Source organism: Parus major, chromosome 1 (genome assembly GCF_001522545.3).
Source record: "Parus major isolate Abel chromosome 1, Parus_major1.1, whole genome shotgun sequence".
Lineage (NCBI taxonomy): Eukaryota > Metazoa > Chordata > Aves > Passeriformes > Paridae > Parus > Parus major.
This window is the reverse complement of record NC_031768.1, coordinates 113,105,816-113,122,504: the sequence shown is the minus strand read 5'-3', so window position 1 is coordinate 113,122,504 and position 16,689 is coordinate 113,105,816. Positions and strand designations below refer to the sequence as shown.

Genomic DNA, 16,689 nt, shown 5'->3' with positions numbered 1-16,689 from the left:
TTGGGTGATTTGGAGACCAGGCATGGCGGTGGTGCAGGAGTGAGTGTGTGGGTTTGGGGAGAGGGATTTATTTCCCTGGCTCTGAGCCAATGGGATGTGTGAGGTTGCTACCACAGACACGGGGGAAGCACTGGAGCGAGAGGGGATTAAATGGGAGAACAAGGGTTTGTTGTTTGCTGTAATGGGGGTGAAGAAAGGGCACACCAGGCACACAGAGAGCAGCTTCCAGCAAGTTTGGGAGCTCGGATGTAGGCTCTTCCTGCTGCTCCCACAACATGGCTGCTGTAGGATAATAACAAAAAATACTGGAGAATGTTTAAGTAAAGCATCTCACATAAGTCAGCGGTTTGTGAAGAGAGAGATGAGCAAAAACCCAGCTGAACTGGTAAATACAGAATAATGAGTCTCTCTTGCACATATAAGGTTCTTGACACAGAGAGGGCCCTCTCTCCAGCTGAAAGGTGATTTTTGCAGGGTATTGTACATTGAGGTTGCTCAGGTTGTTGGGAATTGGCACCTGTTGGGTCTAACCCTGATTTATTTCAGGAGAAATCCTCCCTTCCTCATCGTTCACCCTCCCCTGGTGCACCAGCCCATCCTGTCCCATCCACTGTGGTGTCACCAAAAGGTGTTTTATCCTCTTTAAATTGCATGTGGGAGCAGTGAAATCTAGCCTTGATAATTCAAGGAATAAAGACCAGACCTAGTTGAAGCAGAGTTTATTTTCAGCTCAGGGGGGCACTTCTTGTGAGATTTTGGGCAGATCATTTGATTTCATTGCTCCTAATCATGTAAGAAGCACATGGCTTAAAAACTGAGCATTTTTGCAAGAACCTCAGGAGGAGTGGTTGAGTGTCACTGAAAGTTGAAGGTTTGGGAGAACAAAGCAAAGCCTGCTAATTTTGCTATGCTCTTTTAATTTGGCTCAAACATTCTGCACCTGATTGTAGATTGGATGGAAGCCAGAGAATTTATCCTTATAATGTCAAAAGGAGCCTAATTTGCTGTGACTTCCTTCCCAGGTCTGCATCCCTTCCCTCCCATCACTCACCCCTGGTCCATCTCCTGCTTTGAGCACAGTGATTTGTCTCTGGCCTGGCTCCAGCCTCTTGCCCTCATGTGAGAATTAAATGTTGGCTCACCTGCTCCGAAACCTCAGATGAGCTCTGAGACAAAAAGCGCTTTTCCCCCTCTCCTTTATAACTCTATAAATCATTGTGACCGTAAATCACTGTTTGTTTTAGTTACTAATCCCTTATCAGTTCTTCCATTTCCTCAAGGACATTGGAGCATGCAGAAAGGAGAATGTTCCTTTTCAGCATGCTCTTGCTCGGGCCGCACACCTGCAGTAACTCATCTCCTGGGCGAGTCCTAAAGGCGCTGACAGAGCTCTTGTTTGGGGCTTTCCCTCCATCTCTCCACAGCTGCCATCACCTTCCTGCGCTCCCTGCTGGAGCCAGACCCTGCAAAGAGACCAAACATCCAGCAGGCCCTGGCAAACCGCTGGCTCAACGAGAACTACCCTGGGAGAGCGCCGCCCAATGTCACCTATCCAAACAGGTACAGCGGGGAGGGGAGGAGAAAACCTGCCGGGCTGGCTGCTCCATCCCTGTCACAGATCCTAGGCATTGCTCTTGTCAATCCATCGTAAAGGGTATTCACATTGGCTCTGTGTGGCTCAAAATGGTCAGGAGCAATGCCTTAAATTGGAAGCTGCAAGTACAGTGCATTGTTTGCAGGGTGGGATGGGGTAGGCAGGTCTTTAAAAAAATTAATTTGCTGCAGGCCTGGGAATGGGGAGGTGTGAGAGGTGCTTCTGATCTCTTCCTTGCTGGTCAGTAAAAGCCAAGCTGCTTCTCCAGGAGAGCCTCTGCCTGTTTGTGAGCTGCTGTGGGTTAAGGGAATATGCAAACCATGGTGAGAAAGGTCAGAGTTTAATGGTCTTGCTTCCTTGGTTGTTGGTGTTGAATACCCGCACCCTGCTGAATACGTGTCCAAAAGCAGGCAGAGAACGAATCTCAGCATCAGCCAAACATCCATCCAGGGAAAAAGGAAGAAGGGAAGATACTTGTGGTCCAGTTTGGTTATAAATAATCTTGCTGGACTTAAAACATCTGCAGTGTAGAGTTGCAGTCAGTGGAGAGAAATAAGGGCACTTTTTACATAACGATTCATCTGACTTCTCTCTGATTCTGCCTTAGGATGACTTTGTGCCCTGGAGACAATGAGTTCCTCTCCAGTGACTGTAAATGAAGCCTCAGGCAACTCACTTGGAATTACATGTCTCAATTTGATCAGATAAAACCTCCTTCCTGTATCAAAGGCCTCCAGCTGTGTCTCATACCCCACCCAGGACCTGCAGGATTCACTGCCTCGCAGGCCAAGCAAAGACAGCAACCTAAAGCCCAATTTTGGTGCTTAAAACTTGATAGTGCTGCAGAATTTCTGTCCTAGCTTGGCTAAGAGGAGAGTCCCTGAGTGAAGATCATAACTTCCCCTCCTTCAGTTGCCAGGAACCAGATGTGGTGCCTTGGCAGGGGGTGCAGGAGCCCTGATTTAGCAGCAGACATTTCCCTTCCTTCCAGAGGTGGCACTTTCGAGTGACTGCGCCATTCCTTGACCTGAGGAGAAGAGCAGGTCTCCAGCTCCCAAAAGATGGATGGATGGATGGATGATGGATGGATGATGGATGGATGGATGGATGATGGATGGATGGATGATGGATGGATGGACGGATGGATGGATGATGGATGGATGATGGATGAATGGATGATGGATGGATGGATGATAGATGGCTGGATGATGGATGGATGGATGGATGATGGGTGGATGGATGGATGATGGATGGATGGATGATGGATGGATGATGGATGGATGCATGGATGGATGATGGATGGATGGATGATGGATGGATGGATGATGGATGGATAGATGCGTGGATGGATGGATGATGGATGGATGGATGACGGATGGACGGATGAAGGATGGATGGACGGACGGATGGATGGATGATGGATGGATGGACGGATGATGGATGGATGATGGATGGATGGATGGAGGATGGATGATGGATGGATGGATGATGGATGGATGATGGATGGATGGATGGACGGATGATGGATGGATGGATGGACGGATGGACGGATGATGGATGATGGATGGATGGATGATGGATGGATGGATGGACGGATGATGGATGATGGATGGATGGACGGATGGATGAACGGATAGACGGACAGACGGATGGATGGACAGATGATGGATGGATGGATGGACAGATGGATGATGGATGGATGGATGAACGGATAGATGGACGGACGGATGGATGGACGGATGGATGGATGGATGGATGGCAAACAGCTCGGATGCCTGGGAGTATCACTGGACCCATCTCCTGAAATGAGGAGGGCAGATGTGGGGGCAGCTGCCTGTAATCCCCAGGATATAAAGGTGGTTCCTGTGATGAATCATTTCCCAAGGGATGAGAACAGGCAGAACCATTCTCTCAATATCACTCCTCCAAATGCAGGGGACATGTGAACCTGTAAGGGATAAAAGCCTTCAAAGATACCCTTTCTTTCATTTTTTAGAAATAATATTATTTTTGTTTCATTAGTTGATGTCCCAGGCTTGACCCCCCTAGACTTTGTCATACTGGAGCTTTTTAGGGAGAATAATCTGCAAAGTTTTAAATATTTAAAGATGTGGCCTGGCTCCTTTTGAGCTTGTCTCAGAAAGTGCCACTAGAGCCAGCTTCCATGGAATGTCTCCAGTTTTTCCTTAGTGTGCAGATATGGGTAAGGTGTGGTGAAATTGTGCCTGAAAAACCCACTGCTGATTTTTGCAAAGAATCAATTCCTCTCTTAATTGACCCAGAAGGAGTTGTGTCGTGTTCTTGCAGTGCCCTTCCACTGCTCTGGGGGTAACACCCATTGTTCCCAAGAAGGGAGCGTGGTAGGAAGGGAAGAGCATGGAGATAAGGTGGGAGAACAGCAGAAGCTGCGCTTTCAGGAGAATGTTTTCCCAGGCTTTTTATAGGCTTGCTTTTGTTAAAGAAATTCCCTGAAGGCAAGCAAAAATTTCCCATTTTGCTGAGCACTTCAAGTGGAAATTGCTTGAATTTCTTTTGCGGCCCAGATGTCTCAACGTGCAGTGGCCAAGATAAGTTTTGCTTTTGAACTTGTGGAAAAAAAAACAACACCAAGCATTTTTTAGGGGCAGAACGAGTGTTCATGAGCACAGGGAACAAAAGGAATGAGTTCTTCGAGATTTCCCAGGTTGTGTTTGACATCTTGTCTGAGTCCTGTCCATCAGAGCTGGGAGCCAGGAGTGGGAAAGGTGGGGAGGCATCCCTTGGAAGGGGGAATCTTGCAAAATAAGTTCCCTCTGATACTGGGCTTGGTATTAGGAGTGAGGAATATCCTCTAGAAAGAACTGGAACCCAGCATTTCTCTGGAGATGGATGGGAGCTGATGGGTACCTCTGGGAAGCTGGCCAGCCCGTTTAGAGGTCTAAATAGGAGTAGAGTTCTTTGGAAAAATCTGGTTTTAACTCAGGCTGAGCCAATGCTTTTCCACAAGACCCCTGTACTGCTTTTCTCGCCTTGGCTGAGACTGTTCCAGATTTATAGATGACAGAGACATGAACATGGCTTGGACTTGTGACAGGAGGGGTAACAGCAGCGTTGCCATTCTGAGCTGCAGGAGTAACCCTGAACATCCCCTTTCCTCCAGCAGGAAATTCCCTGGCTGATTAGTGCATGGGTGCAGCAGGTAAGGGGGTGAAGCTCCAAGTGCTGCATGATTACGAGAAAAGGGGCTTTTCAGAGAGCCAGATCTGGTTTGGATTTTACCTCCTTTCCTTCAAAACCAGCTCATCTTAATGACCTTCAGTGGTCAGATGTAGGGTAACAAATGGCCTGAGCATCACGGTGCCATTTCCCATCAGGGTGGACACAGTGGACAGAGTCCTGTTCATCCAGCTTGCTGCAGTTCCTGTGTTCCCTGACATCTGTCCTTCCCCTGCCTGCTCATGGGAGAAGAGAACTAATCACCCCCAAGATACTGAGCGCTCAGGGCCTCCTCTTGGTGTTCTGCCTCGTCCCCCGGGGGTTCTGTCACTGACAGGACGGCCCAGAAATCCTTCTCTGCCTCTCCCTGTGCAGGATTCACCTGGAGGACCTCAGCCAGAGCGTGCTGCTGCACATGACTGAGAAGCTGGGCTACAAGAACAGCGATGTCATCAACACCGTGCTCTCCAACAGGGCCAGCCACACGCTGGCCATCTACTTCCTGCTCAACAAGAAGCTGGAGCGCTACCTGGCCAGCCTCAGGGTGAGCACTGCCTCCTGCCACTGCTGGGGGAGCAGGGCACAAAAAGGCTGGAAGTGGCCTGGCTTGCTGCCATTTGATCCCACAGAATTGCAGAGTATCCCAAGCATCACCATCGTGAGGTCCCTGTGTTGAGATAGTTCTGTTCCTTGGAATTAGCACAATTTATTGAGTCAGGACATCAAGAAGAAGCTTAAGAGCTCTTAAACTTATTCAGCTTTCAAGTGAAAACTCAGCTGAAAGTTTGAATCTTTTAAGTTTAGAAAGATGTAATCTCCCTGGCCCCTGAGCACAGCTTGGACTTTCCAGTTTGACAATAGCACCTTAGATTTTTCTTTCCTTGGTCCTTTTCACATTAGGGATGGTGCCACCAATGATATTTAAAATGTAATGGACCAAATCCATCTCTGTGAGCTGATGCTCCTCTGCTGAACACCAAGAGTAGGTGCAGTCCGCTAAGCAGTAATTAAACATTAGTTTTCTCCAATTATCTTACGTATTTTACTTTTCTGTGCTTTTCTCTCCACAGAAGGCTGAAGGCCAGGACAGTATTTGCCACAAGAACCAGCTGTACCAGATAGAAAAATACAAGGCAAATAAAGACTCCTATGAGGTAAAGCTCACCACAGCTTGTTAAAGTGCTCTGAAAGCAGATTGAATTTGAGCATCCTTGGTGATTGTGATTAAAGTGATGGGTTTGTGGGCCTGTGGAAAAAAGAAAGCCCTGTGGTCTTGCCTGTCCAGGACAAATAACTCCCTTTATTTCTTTTCAAAGAAACAAATAGTAACCCACTAGAGAAGAAATAGAAAGGTGACTTTCAGGATTTTTAAAGAAATTAAATGTTTTTAAATCTCTGTTTAGCAAAATGATACAAACACAGGAGGCTCCATAGCTTCATTCAGGGGTGCAAGTTGCTGGTGTTATAAAAAGATGAAAACTCGGTGTTCTTGAGGCTCTGAGCCTGGAGAGCTTGGTGCTGTAGGGCAGAGAGCTGAGTGACAGCCAGGGTGACTCTCCTGGTGTCCTGGGCCAACCCTGGCTCGGCTGCCAGGAGCACTGAGGCTGTATTAGCACAACACTCTTCAAAGTCAATTTTCTCTGCTCCTTAGCAGAAGTGATGTGGGACCAGCCCACTGCATCATGAAGGAATTCCCTTGGGCAGGCAAAAGGTTTAACCTTCTGCTCTGTTGGTCTCCAGTCTTCTTGCCTGCAAGCAGAGAAGGTATTTTGTATTAAATCATGGCTGGATTTTTCTTCCCTGGCTGATTCTTTGCCAAGCACTAAAATTACAGGAGTAATATGAGCTGTGCAAGTCTTCCCTGCCAACACAAAGAGCAGCATTCTTGAGGAGTCTGCCTGTCTCAAAAGCTGCTCCTCAGCACTGGATTGATGATCTAATTGCAGGGGCAGATTTGTGTCATGGCTGGTTTTGTTTATTACAAAGGCTGCTTGCAAGACAAGCTGAACTGCAAGCCAGATGGAAATATCAGGGCAAAGTACTTATTTCTTGAATAAATCAAAACCATCTTACTTGGAATGGATCAGCAGTGGGTAGGCTCAATGAATATGATATTTCACAAAGCTCTCACAACTTGCTCAAGCTGTTGCAGGGCAACATTCCCTGGAAACAGGGGCAGGTACTGGGAGTTGAACGCTTCAGATCCTGCGTGGAGCATCTTGGTTCTTTCTGGACCAGCTGCTGGTGTCACTTCCCCCAGCAATGACAGAGCCACTGTGCTCTGGGATTCTCCAGGGGTCAGCTCACAGCTCCTGCTCCCGTGCAGGGGAGGCTGAGCAAGGCCTGCCTGCAAAGTTTATTTCCCTGAGGAAAACTGGAAAGTAACAGGCGTGCCTGTGCTGGTGTGTGGCCCCAGTTTGGTTTGTAGGCTTGCTCAGGGATAGAAGCTCTTTCCAAAGCCCCTCCTGCACTCAGAGTTAGTCCCAGGGTAGCTATTTAGAGGATGAGGGGGTGTCATGTCTTTCCTGAAATACTTACCAGGATGCACTCACTGTGCAGACACTGCAATAATAGCAAGAATGATATCAGCCTGTTCTCCTGCTGCATGGGCACAGAGCAGGGAAGTGCAGGCGTGGGGAGGGTGTCCCTGCCCATGGCAGGGGGTGAGGATGGGCTCTGAGATCCCTTCTAACCCATTCTTTGGTTCCACAATGTTTTCTGTCACTTGAGCTCTTCTTACACAGGGGGATTATGCTACTTTAACCGTGGCAGGACAGGTGAAGCAGCACACAGGGGTGAATGCACACCCTGGGACACTGCTGCCCTTTGTAACTCAGGCAGACATCTCTCCTAAAATGTCTCCCTGTGGGTGGAACACAGCCCTGGCAGTGTCCAGCCCTGGGATTTAATAATGTGCCAATTACTCTGGCAATATTGTGCCAAATACTGTGCTAATTACTTCCCCCCCTGGAAGTGGAGGAAAATGGAGACTCGGGGGAAGGGGTTTGGTAAGCTCAGGAAGGTTCATGAGCTGGAGGTGGAATCCCCTTACCTCTTCCCCACCATTTCCAGAGCAGGAATTGGGAGCCACTGGTCCCTAGGGAGCCGAGCCGCAGGTTGCCATGGGAATAGGAGGGAGAGGGATGGTCAGTTCTAGCTTCAGCACACGTGGGATTTCTCCCACCTCTCTCCAGCCATGGGAAATAAGGATTTGGCTTCAGGAGGGGCTGCCAGCAGCTGGGGCAGGCAGGTGGGCAGAGGTGAGGTCCTGCCCCTCTTCTCCAGCAGTTCTCCTGCTGTAGCATGGAGAGGGGCCCGGGCTGCTGTGGGTGTGAGGTACCCAGGCTGTTTCCAGGCTGGTGTCCCTGTGGTGCAGGGAGAGGGAGGAGTCTTTGTGGCTCTCTCCATCTCTTTATTTGGGGAAGGGGGTCTCAGGATGAATGGTTGTCCCTCCAGCGAATCCAGGGGAGCGGGTGGGCTCAGACATGCAATTTGCAATTTTTAAACCCTTGGTGTCCTTATCCTATCACCGTGTCAAACATGGCCAAGGCAAACAACCTTTATCTGCCTTTCAAACCCATTGCTGGGACTAAGAGTAGGTTTGAGGGTCAAGGTCAGGACAGGAAATAGCAGAGGATGAGGTAATTCCCAACCTATTCAAGTATAACATACCGGTACAGCTCCAACATTACAGGACAGCGAGACACTGCAGCGCAGAGGGAACTTTTATAACTCCCCCAAATGAAATCTTCCTTTCCTTTTCAAATCTAAGTCTGTGGCACCTTGGGAGTTCAGGACTTTGGTCCTGAGCCTCTGACAGCCATGGTCATTAAGGAGCAGCGTTAGCAGTTTTAGAAATACTTCTGAGACTGTTGGCAGTGTTCATCCAGCGTGAAGTAATTAATTGCCAGCGCCGGATATGTGAATTTCCTTTGCCAGGGGTGCTTTAATTGTGTGGAGTGGCTGTGTTGCTGTGGCTGAGGGAATGTACCAGCAGGGTGAGGGCAAAGGCAGGAGCACTTGGCAGGTGAGGAGCTGCAGCTTGGCTCATGCACCATCAGGCTAAAAATACCGCAGCCCTGGCACATCCTGCACCCCGACAGAGGCTGCAGCAACCAGCACGCGGATCCCTCCTCACCTAGCCAAAGCAGCAGATAGCTCCTAACAATCTGGATTGGCTCCTGTGAGCTTAATATAGTCACCACTTGGTCTCATCCTCACAAGTGCCTTTATAAAAAGATCCTCGGGAGAGCCTGGTCTCTGCTGAAGGCTCTCTCGACAGCAGAGTTTCAGAGCCGTGGGAGGAAAAACAGTGTGGTGGGCTCAGAATTAGCTGCACACCTTCCCCTGCCTGCTGTGGCAGGGTGGTGTTCCCCCAGCACTATGGGCAGCATTATTGCTGCTGCTGTTTTTGTTGTTGTTGCCACTTCACCCTCACCAGGAGGGACTGGCAGGGTGGTGTTCCCCCAGCACTATGGGCAGCATTATTGCTGCTGCTGTTTTTGTTGTTGTTGCCACTTCACCCTCACCAGGAGGGACTGTGCCTGATCCACACTGCTACTCCAAGCACGGTGGTGTTACTCCAAGCACAGCCACCTCCAAAGGTGTACAGCTCCAGGAGGGGCTCCTTTGTGGCTGTGGAAGGGTCAGCCAGCTGCAGCTAGCCAGAGGGAAAGGAGTTGGGGGGGATAAGGGATGGACAGGGACAAAAGCCACGTGCACAAAGGGAGGCTGAAGTGAAGCCAGTGAGGAGCTCACAGAGGATCTCCTTCTTCTCCCAAGTCACCCACCTAACCATGGGTGTTAAAACTAAAAATGTCTGTTTATGAGTCACTGAAGGTTCTTTCCAGCTCTGTAACTCCTGAAAGGTTGCAGAGTCCAGCAGTGCCCAGACACTGTCTGTGCAAGGAGCCAGGCTCCATCTGAGCTGGGAATGTTCATAACGCGTCCAGATTTTTGCCTCTTCAGTGTCTGTCTTGCTTCCAAGGTGTTTAGTGGCCCAGGAGAATCCAAGTTGTCTTCTGCATCTTTCTTTTCCTCTCTCACGTTTTTATGCGCTTCACTTCGAGGGTTTTCATAGGCTCCACGTCAGTGAGCTTGCAAAAGAAAATCAGGAGTGGCAGTGCATAATTACCAGACAGAACACAGGCACGTAACTGGGGGGAGGAACTTTCCTTCACTTTTTAAAGAAGACTTGTACTTACAGCAACCTTTTAACCAGATGCAGCAAAACATGCTGCATGCTTAAATGAGAGCTATGACCACAAAAACAACCCCAAATGAACCAAAACTTTATTTTAAATGTGAAATAAGACTTTGGGCTCCCCTAGAAATCAGTGAGAGGTAAAGGGTGTTAAGCAGTTTGCTGAATCTGAAAGAAGATGCAATGAATTTTTCCTGTTAAACAGTGCTTTGAAAAAGGCCTTCCTCTTCAGAGTCCTGCTGCCAGGTCCTGGTTTTCCTCTGTCATCACTGCAGATCAACCCTACCTTCTTCTTGCAATCCCACCTTCAGCTGCCTTCCCCATCACAACCAGGAGTCAGGGATCAGGGAAGGGATAACTTTCTCCCCCTCCATGTCCTCTGCAGTTGCAGAGATGCTGTAAAAACAAGGGCTATATTCCTCCAGATCTTGTCTGGACAGAAGATAAATGACTCAAAGGCTTTAAACTCCTTTAAAACTTTGCAGCTCACCTTCGTAAATCTCAGAGTGAAGTCAGACTTTTTCAGTGCTTAAGTAGAGTAATTCAGGTATGGAGGAGCACAAACTTTTATCTGCTTTCTCCAAGAGCTTTCCCTTTTCCTTTAATTTTCCAAAACCAGCTTTCACACTGCCTGAATGTCAGAGCAGATGGGAGCCATGAAATCACAGCAAGCTGATCAGAGGAAAATGAGATGTGGAGGATTTAGTTACTCTGAGTAGTCAGAATAAGTTCCTTGTAAAATACATAGTATTTAATCCACCTTGCAGGTCTGGGGGTCACTGAAACTTCCCTTGAGTAAACCAAATCGTTCTTGTTTGTTTTGCAACTTAAAGGACAAAAAACTCAAAGAGCAAGAAAAGAAAGGGGAGATTCTTCACCGTCAGCTCCCAAAGAAAACTGAGAAAAGTCCAGTTTCATATAGACAGCCTTCTTCCTGTCTTGTCTCACAGATCCAGAACACCAAGGCTCTGCTGAAGGACCGGAAAGTCGCCAAGGCCGGGGGTCCGGAGAAAGGTCAGTGGGAGGCAGGGCAGTGCTGTGGCTGTGGCTTTGGCTGTGGCTGTGGCTGTGGCTGTGGCTGTGGCTGTGGCTGTGGCTGTGTGTGGTGTGGTGGTTTTGAGCCTGTTCTGTCCTGTGTGGCACGCGCTCCTGAGGAAAGACTCCGGCTTTGCGCTCCCTGTCGCTCTGGACGTGCGGGAAAGAGGCCTGGATAACGCACAGCAGGGTGAAAGGCCCTGAGGAGACCATGGTGGTGCTCAGCACTCAGGAGTCCTCACTCTCCGTGTTTGACAGAATTCCTGCAGGGCTTTAAAAAGGCAGTTCCTTTCCCCGTTCGCACCTCCTCGCACAAAGCCATCCACGCTCACGCTGGTGTTTTGAAAGCATCACCACCCACCGAGGATCGCTGAGGAGCCAGAGCTGGTAGCCAAGCTTCTTCCTAGCAGCCTCTGTGCTTTCCTGGCAGGAAAAGGAGGGCCTTGGGAGAGCTCCTGACCTCGAGGGGTCCCTTGGAGGGGCTGGTGGTGGAGCAGTGGGAAAGAGGCAGCCCCAAGGGAAGGCAGGTGGGACTGCTGACCTCAGCGATTGCCCACGGGTGAAAGGAGGGGAGAAGTCGTGAGCAAGGAGAGGAAGAGATGTGCCAGCCAGCCAGCAAAAGGAAGGTGGAGAATGGAGTGGAGGAAAAGGGGAATCAGCAGGGAAAAAGGGGGGTGGACAGTGCACACCTGGGTGGGAGGCACTGAGGAGCAGGAAGGTGATGTAGCCCACTGTTAAATAGGGAACTGAGGGATGAGTTCACAGTGATGTGAAACATTTACCATGGTGTCAGGGGCTTATTCAGAGTGGTGGCTTGTGATGCTTTCATGCTCGCTGTTGTGACTTGATAATTTATCATTTGTTGTGCTTAACGTGAAAAAAAATTGTCCTAACAGTGTCTGTCTGGGGAACCTCTGCTGCAAGGTGGCAGGAGTCCAGAGAGCTGCTCAGGAGTGGCACATACTTCCTGTGAAAAAATGTTAAAAAAAGTTCTAAAATGCCCGTTTCGCTTGCAAAGGGGACAGATTTGCTGTCCCCTTTGCAAGGAAGGCAGAGGGAGAAGAAAATGTAGTTCTTTTTCTTCTGGCTTTGTTTCTCCCTGCTTTTTTGTTCTGAAACCTGAAAATCATGCAGATCTTAGCTAAAGCATTTCTCTGCTTATGGAGACTATGCTTTGACACATCTTAAACAATTTTGGCCAGTTTTAGAAGGAAACTGGTTGGATTGAACTTCTACTTTTACCAAACAAGTGTGAGATTTCATCCTGTTCATCCATTCAAGTCTCAAGCTCTGACAAGACCATCCCTACACAAGAAATACATGTGAGATTGTGGCTGTGACCTGAGTGCTGGCACAGCTAAATAATTTCAGATCCTTTTTAGATGATTGAGATGGAGGGAACTGATGGAATAGCTTCCAGTTAATTCAATTAGGGGCACCTGGCAGTCAGGTTCTTTGGACAGCTTTCCATCGAGGCAGCAAAACGTGCTTGCCTGTGATTAGCTTGGCATGAGGCAGTGCCAGCGTTCTGTAGGAGCTAAGCAGATCTTCTCCACAAGCTGTTTTGTTTGACTGGGCCAAATCCTGCAAGGATTGTTCCATTTATTTTCGGGCCTTGCTGGAGGAAGGTTCTCGCTGAAGCTGATACAGCAAATCTGTTCCAACTGCAACAGCCTGAATCTGGCTGGTGCTGCTACTCCAGATTTACATGTGTGAAACCAGGAACAGATTCTGTTCCAAAATGCAGGGAGAGCCATCAGAGATTAACTCACTGGGCTCCCCTGTGTCTCTAGGTGTGTCAGTGAACACAGGCCCAGCAAGAGCCACACAAAGTTGTGCTAAGAAAGGAGAAATGTGAGATTTCTCAGGCGTGGCGTTAGAGGATGTGATTAATACAAACAGCTTGAGGACATCTGTGGTTTTCCTTTTCAAGTGCCTGTCTCAGTTTAAGCACTTTTCCTGCCTGTGAGGGAAAGGGCAGCTAAATTACCCGGGAAACAGCGGCGTTAGAATGAGGGGAGGGTGAGGGAACTGGGCTCTGAATGTGTCCCAGAGCTGTAGCTGGTGCATTGGTCAGTTCCTGTGTGTGAGGTGCCGTGGGCCAGGCAGTGCTGGTAACTGCAAGATGCTCTTCTGCTTCCTTCTCCCATTGCTTTGCAGACTCCGGCGGCGGCGTCAGCCCTTTCCACGAGCCCCTGGCAGCCAAGACGGGCTGTGTCACCTCCAGCTCCCTGGAATACCTGGAGGTCCAGCAGCCGCCCCCCAGGACCCCCCGGCTCCTCAAGAGGCAGGAGTCTCCCCAGCCAGAGCCGTCCCGGATCGGGGGCCGGCCAAGGGACTCCCCTCTCATCCTGAATATTGTGCACTCCTTCGAGTCAGTTGACAGAGAGGACCAAATAGACCAGGTTTCCCCCTCTCACCAGTACAGAATTTTGGGCTCTCCAATGAATTTCCCTTACAAAAGCTCAAGTGAAAGGACACTGTCCCCGCTCTTTCCCCCAGGGAGCACATCCCCCGTCCACCCCACCCAGGTCTCTTTCACGTATGAGGAGAAGGCGTATCCGGCCAAGGAAGAAGCAGTGTCCCCTACTCAGCTGGCCCCCAGCAACCCCCTGGGCAGCCCAAACTGTGTGAAAAGCAGGGGCAGGTTCCCCATGATGGGGATCGGACAGATGCTGCGGAAGAGGAACCAGACCATGCAGTCGGCGAGCGAAAAGCCCCTGGAAGCCAGGATGCCTCAGCTGCAGCAGATGAGCCCCACACAGATCTCCTTCAACACAGAGGCTGTCAGCGGCCAGTGTTAGTCTGACATCCTGGGATTTGCACTGCTCTTCTCTGGGATCCGACCTCTTTCTCCTTTAAGCAAGAAGGGAAAGCCAGAGGCGTGTTGCTGTCACTACGTGATACCCTGCGGTGGTGCAGCGTAGGAAATCGGAGGTTTGCTTGCAAGGAAGGCGTTGTCCTACATATTAAAGTTGAAAGGAAAGGGCTCTGCTTGTGCTGTTAAGAAATACTCGCATTTGGCATCTGACTGTACAGTAAAACATCCTGCAAGAGCTGCGTGAATCTGTATTTTCACTGCTCTCACCTGGCGTGGCAGCGAGGTTGGTTGGCAGAACCGCGAGCACCGAGGGTTTGGTTCCTCCAGGAAAGCAGTGGTGCCACGGATGCTGGGCCAGGATCTGTGGTGAGACTGTCCCTGCTCCACCTGCCTGTGCCACCCAGCACGTGGTGCTGCTGCAGGCATTGCTCCTGGGGCAGGCAAGGGGCAAAACCCCAGGTACTCTGTCCAAAGTGAGCTTGCTGACAAGCACTGCCGAGAAGATGGAGGTGGTAGAAGCTTGAATAAAGACACGAGCGGTCTGATTCAGAGGAAGTGGGAAAATTGGAATTCAAGGCAGATTTTACTGTTAATTACATAAAGTAGGTAATAACACAGTCATTTTTTTCATAAGGAAAACTGTGATTTAATCATGTCACAAGAAACATGGTTATTTAAAAACAAGTGGCATCACGTGGAAATCCACTGCATTAAAGGCCAGCTCCTTTCATATGAGGGGTCTGCAAGCAGCTGCTTCAAACAGGAATCCAGATTGCAGCAGGCTGTGTGTTTCAACAATCAGCCAGCACCTGCATTAGCCCCTGCTACATCAAGGCAGCATTGGACACACCTGAAGGCTTCTTTGAGACTGCAGTGAATTAAAATGACTAATAAAGGACACATGAACCTGTACCAAGTCCATTTTATACTCCAAGATTGGTAATGTAGTGGTTACCAAAAACTGGGTATTGTTACGAGCAGTGAAGATTAACTTTCTTAAAAGACACCATGTTCTGTATACTAGTCTTGCTTTTCTAAGTAAATGATACATCTGAGAGGTTGGCAACATTTTTTTGGTTCTGTTTCTGTCCTCAAACCATTTCCTATAAATCAGAAGGTTTAGCCAAAGACAAAGTCTGCTCTTTTCTCTCGTCTGTACCACCCCTGTGTACATGTTTGTGTCCTCAGAGCATCTCCGTAAAGCTTGTTCCAGCCTGGTTCCCCCATGGGCAGCCCTGGCCCACACTGCTCCCTCCACTGAACGTCATTTCAAAACCCAGGGAGCGGAGGTGGCGTCTTCTTGCCGTTGGGATTTTGCCACTGGTAGGAATCCAGGCCCTGTTTTCATCCAGACTTTTACAGACAATTTCATTGCCCCGTTGGTGTCCATCCTTACCCCTGTTTGGGAAGTTTTCCTTCCGGTTCCATGAGCAGGATCCTGGGTCAGGAGGGGCAGCAGAGGCAGGGCAGAAGGTTCCCAGCAGAGCCCATAGCTGAGCCTTTGTTCCTGCTTTGCAGCATAGCACGGGCCCAACACCAAAATGTGCAGGAGAAAATGGGCATTAATCCAAATACTGACAGCTAACTGGGCTGCTCAGTGCTGCCAAAACCAGCAGAGTGATGCCCAGAGCACCCATCTCATCCCTGCAGGTGGGACCTTCCCTTGGCACTGGAGACTCCGTGTGCATCTTGGACCCTTCAGTGGAGTGAGGACTCCCACCTCTGAGGGAGCTGTGCTGCCTGTAAAACAATACACATGAAAGTCCCCAGTCTGATGAGAAAAGACAGCCCTGGAATAATTTTACCCATTTTCACATGGAGAAGTGTTGCATTCTGTTTGTAGAGAGCACCTGTGGATCCCGGGGGGCCGTGTTAACTCCTTCATTTATAAATGTCGGAGCGTTTTCATTCTCTTCATGCTAAGAACACGTTTGTGCTGGCAAGCCAGTGGGCAGGGACCACTGAAATCAGGGATCACTGGAATCAGGGACCACTGAAATCCCCTCCTTTGTGTGTACCAGACTCACATACCCGAACAGATGGCAGATGCTGACTTGAATTACAAACTCAGGTTTATTTGGAACCCAATAAAAGGTTGGGGGAGGCAGGAAAGAGGCGTGTTTTGGTTGGGTTTTGGTTTTGGGGTTTTGTTTTTTTTTTTGTGGAAGCACAGGAAATATGTGTGAGAATCAGAATGAAAACAAATGTTAAATCTTTTATTATATTTATAGAGAATATATGAGTACTACACCGCTAAAACATAACCATGTATTATTCAGCATAGTCAGTAGCTATGTACAGTCCAGCTGCAGTGACCACAGGAGGGACCTACTGAATATCATAGTGGAAATTCCAGGGGGGAAAAGCTGTATTTGGTATCATTATTAAACACATGTACTTTTTGAACAAGATTGCCACAGACTGCTGACTTTGTTTGCCAGGTCACTGTGTACAGCAAAGATAATCTCAGGACAAAAACTACGAGGCCAGGTAGGATGGGGCTTGGAACAACCTGGTCTAGTGGAAGCTTGAGCTCTTTTTTCTGGTGTTTGCCTCAGTCTTGGCACCAAACCTGTCATGAATGTGTTTGACAGCTGAAAATACACCTTACACTTCAGGCTGGGTGTTGTGAACAGAGCAGTTCTGAGCTTTGGTACAAGATGGAAACACCTCTGTGGGGCCTTTCTGAGCTGCTGCTCACATGCAGAGCCCAGAGGAGTCCATGGAGCAGCTGTGAAACACTCACGGGAGGGATTTGCAAACTGGCTGATCTCTGGGCAGCACTTCAGGATCCAGACTTGTAAAAGTGGTTTTATTCAGGCTCTTCTGCCTGGAAAAACA

At 49.0% G+C, this 16,689-nt stretch overlaps 1 protein-coding gene across 2 annotated transcripts in view; it reads left to right on the top strand.

Moving 5' to 3' along the window:
• HUNK (hormonally up-regulated Neu-associated kinase) overlaps positions 1-16,259 on the top strand; it is a 44,722-nt gene extending 28,463 nt beyond the window's left edge. Inside the window, exons 6-10 of one of the 2 annotated variants that reach the window (XM_015646226.3) lie at positions 1,425-1,560; positions 5,165-5,333; positions 5,860-5,943; positions 10,943-11,006; positions 13,188-16,259. In XM_015646226.3, coding sequence (XP_015501712.1) covers positions 1,425-1,560; positions 5,165-5,333; positions 5,860-5,943; positions 10,943-11,006; positions 13,188-13,831 — 1,097 coding nt within the window. In that variant the 3' untranslated portion in view covers positions 13,832-16,259. Of the gene's footprint in view, positions 1-1,424; positions 1,561-5,164; positions 5,334-5,859; positions 5,944-10,825; positions 11,007-13,187 lie in introns of both variants that reach the window. The other variant, XM_015646218.3, reaches the window with a different exon arrangement.
• Positions 16,260-16,689: the final 430 nt, after the last annotated feature.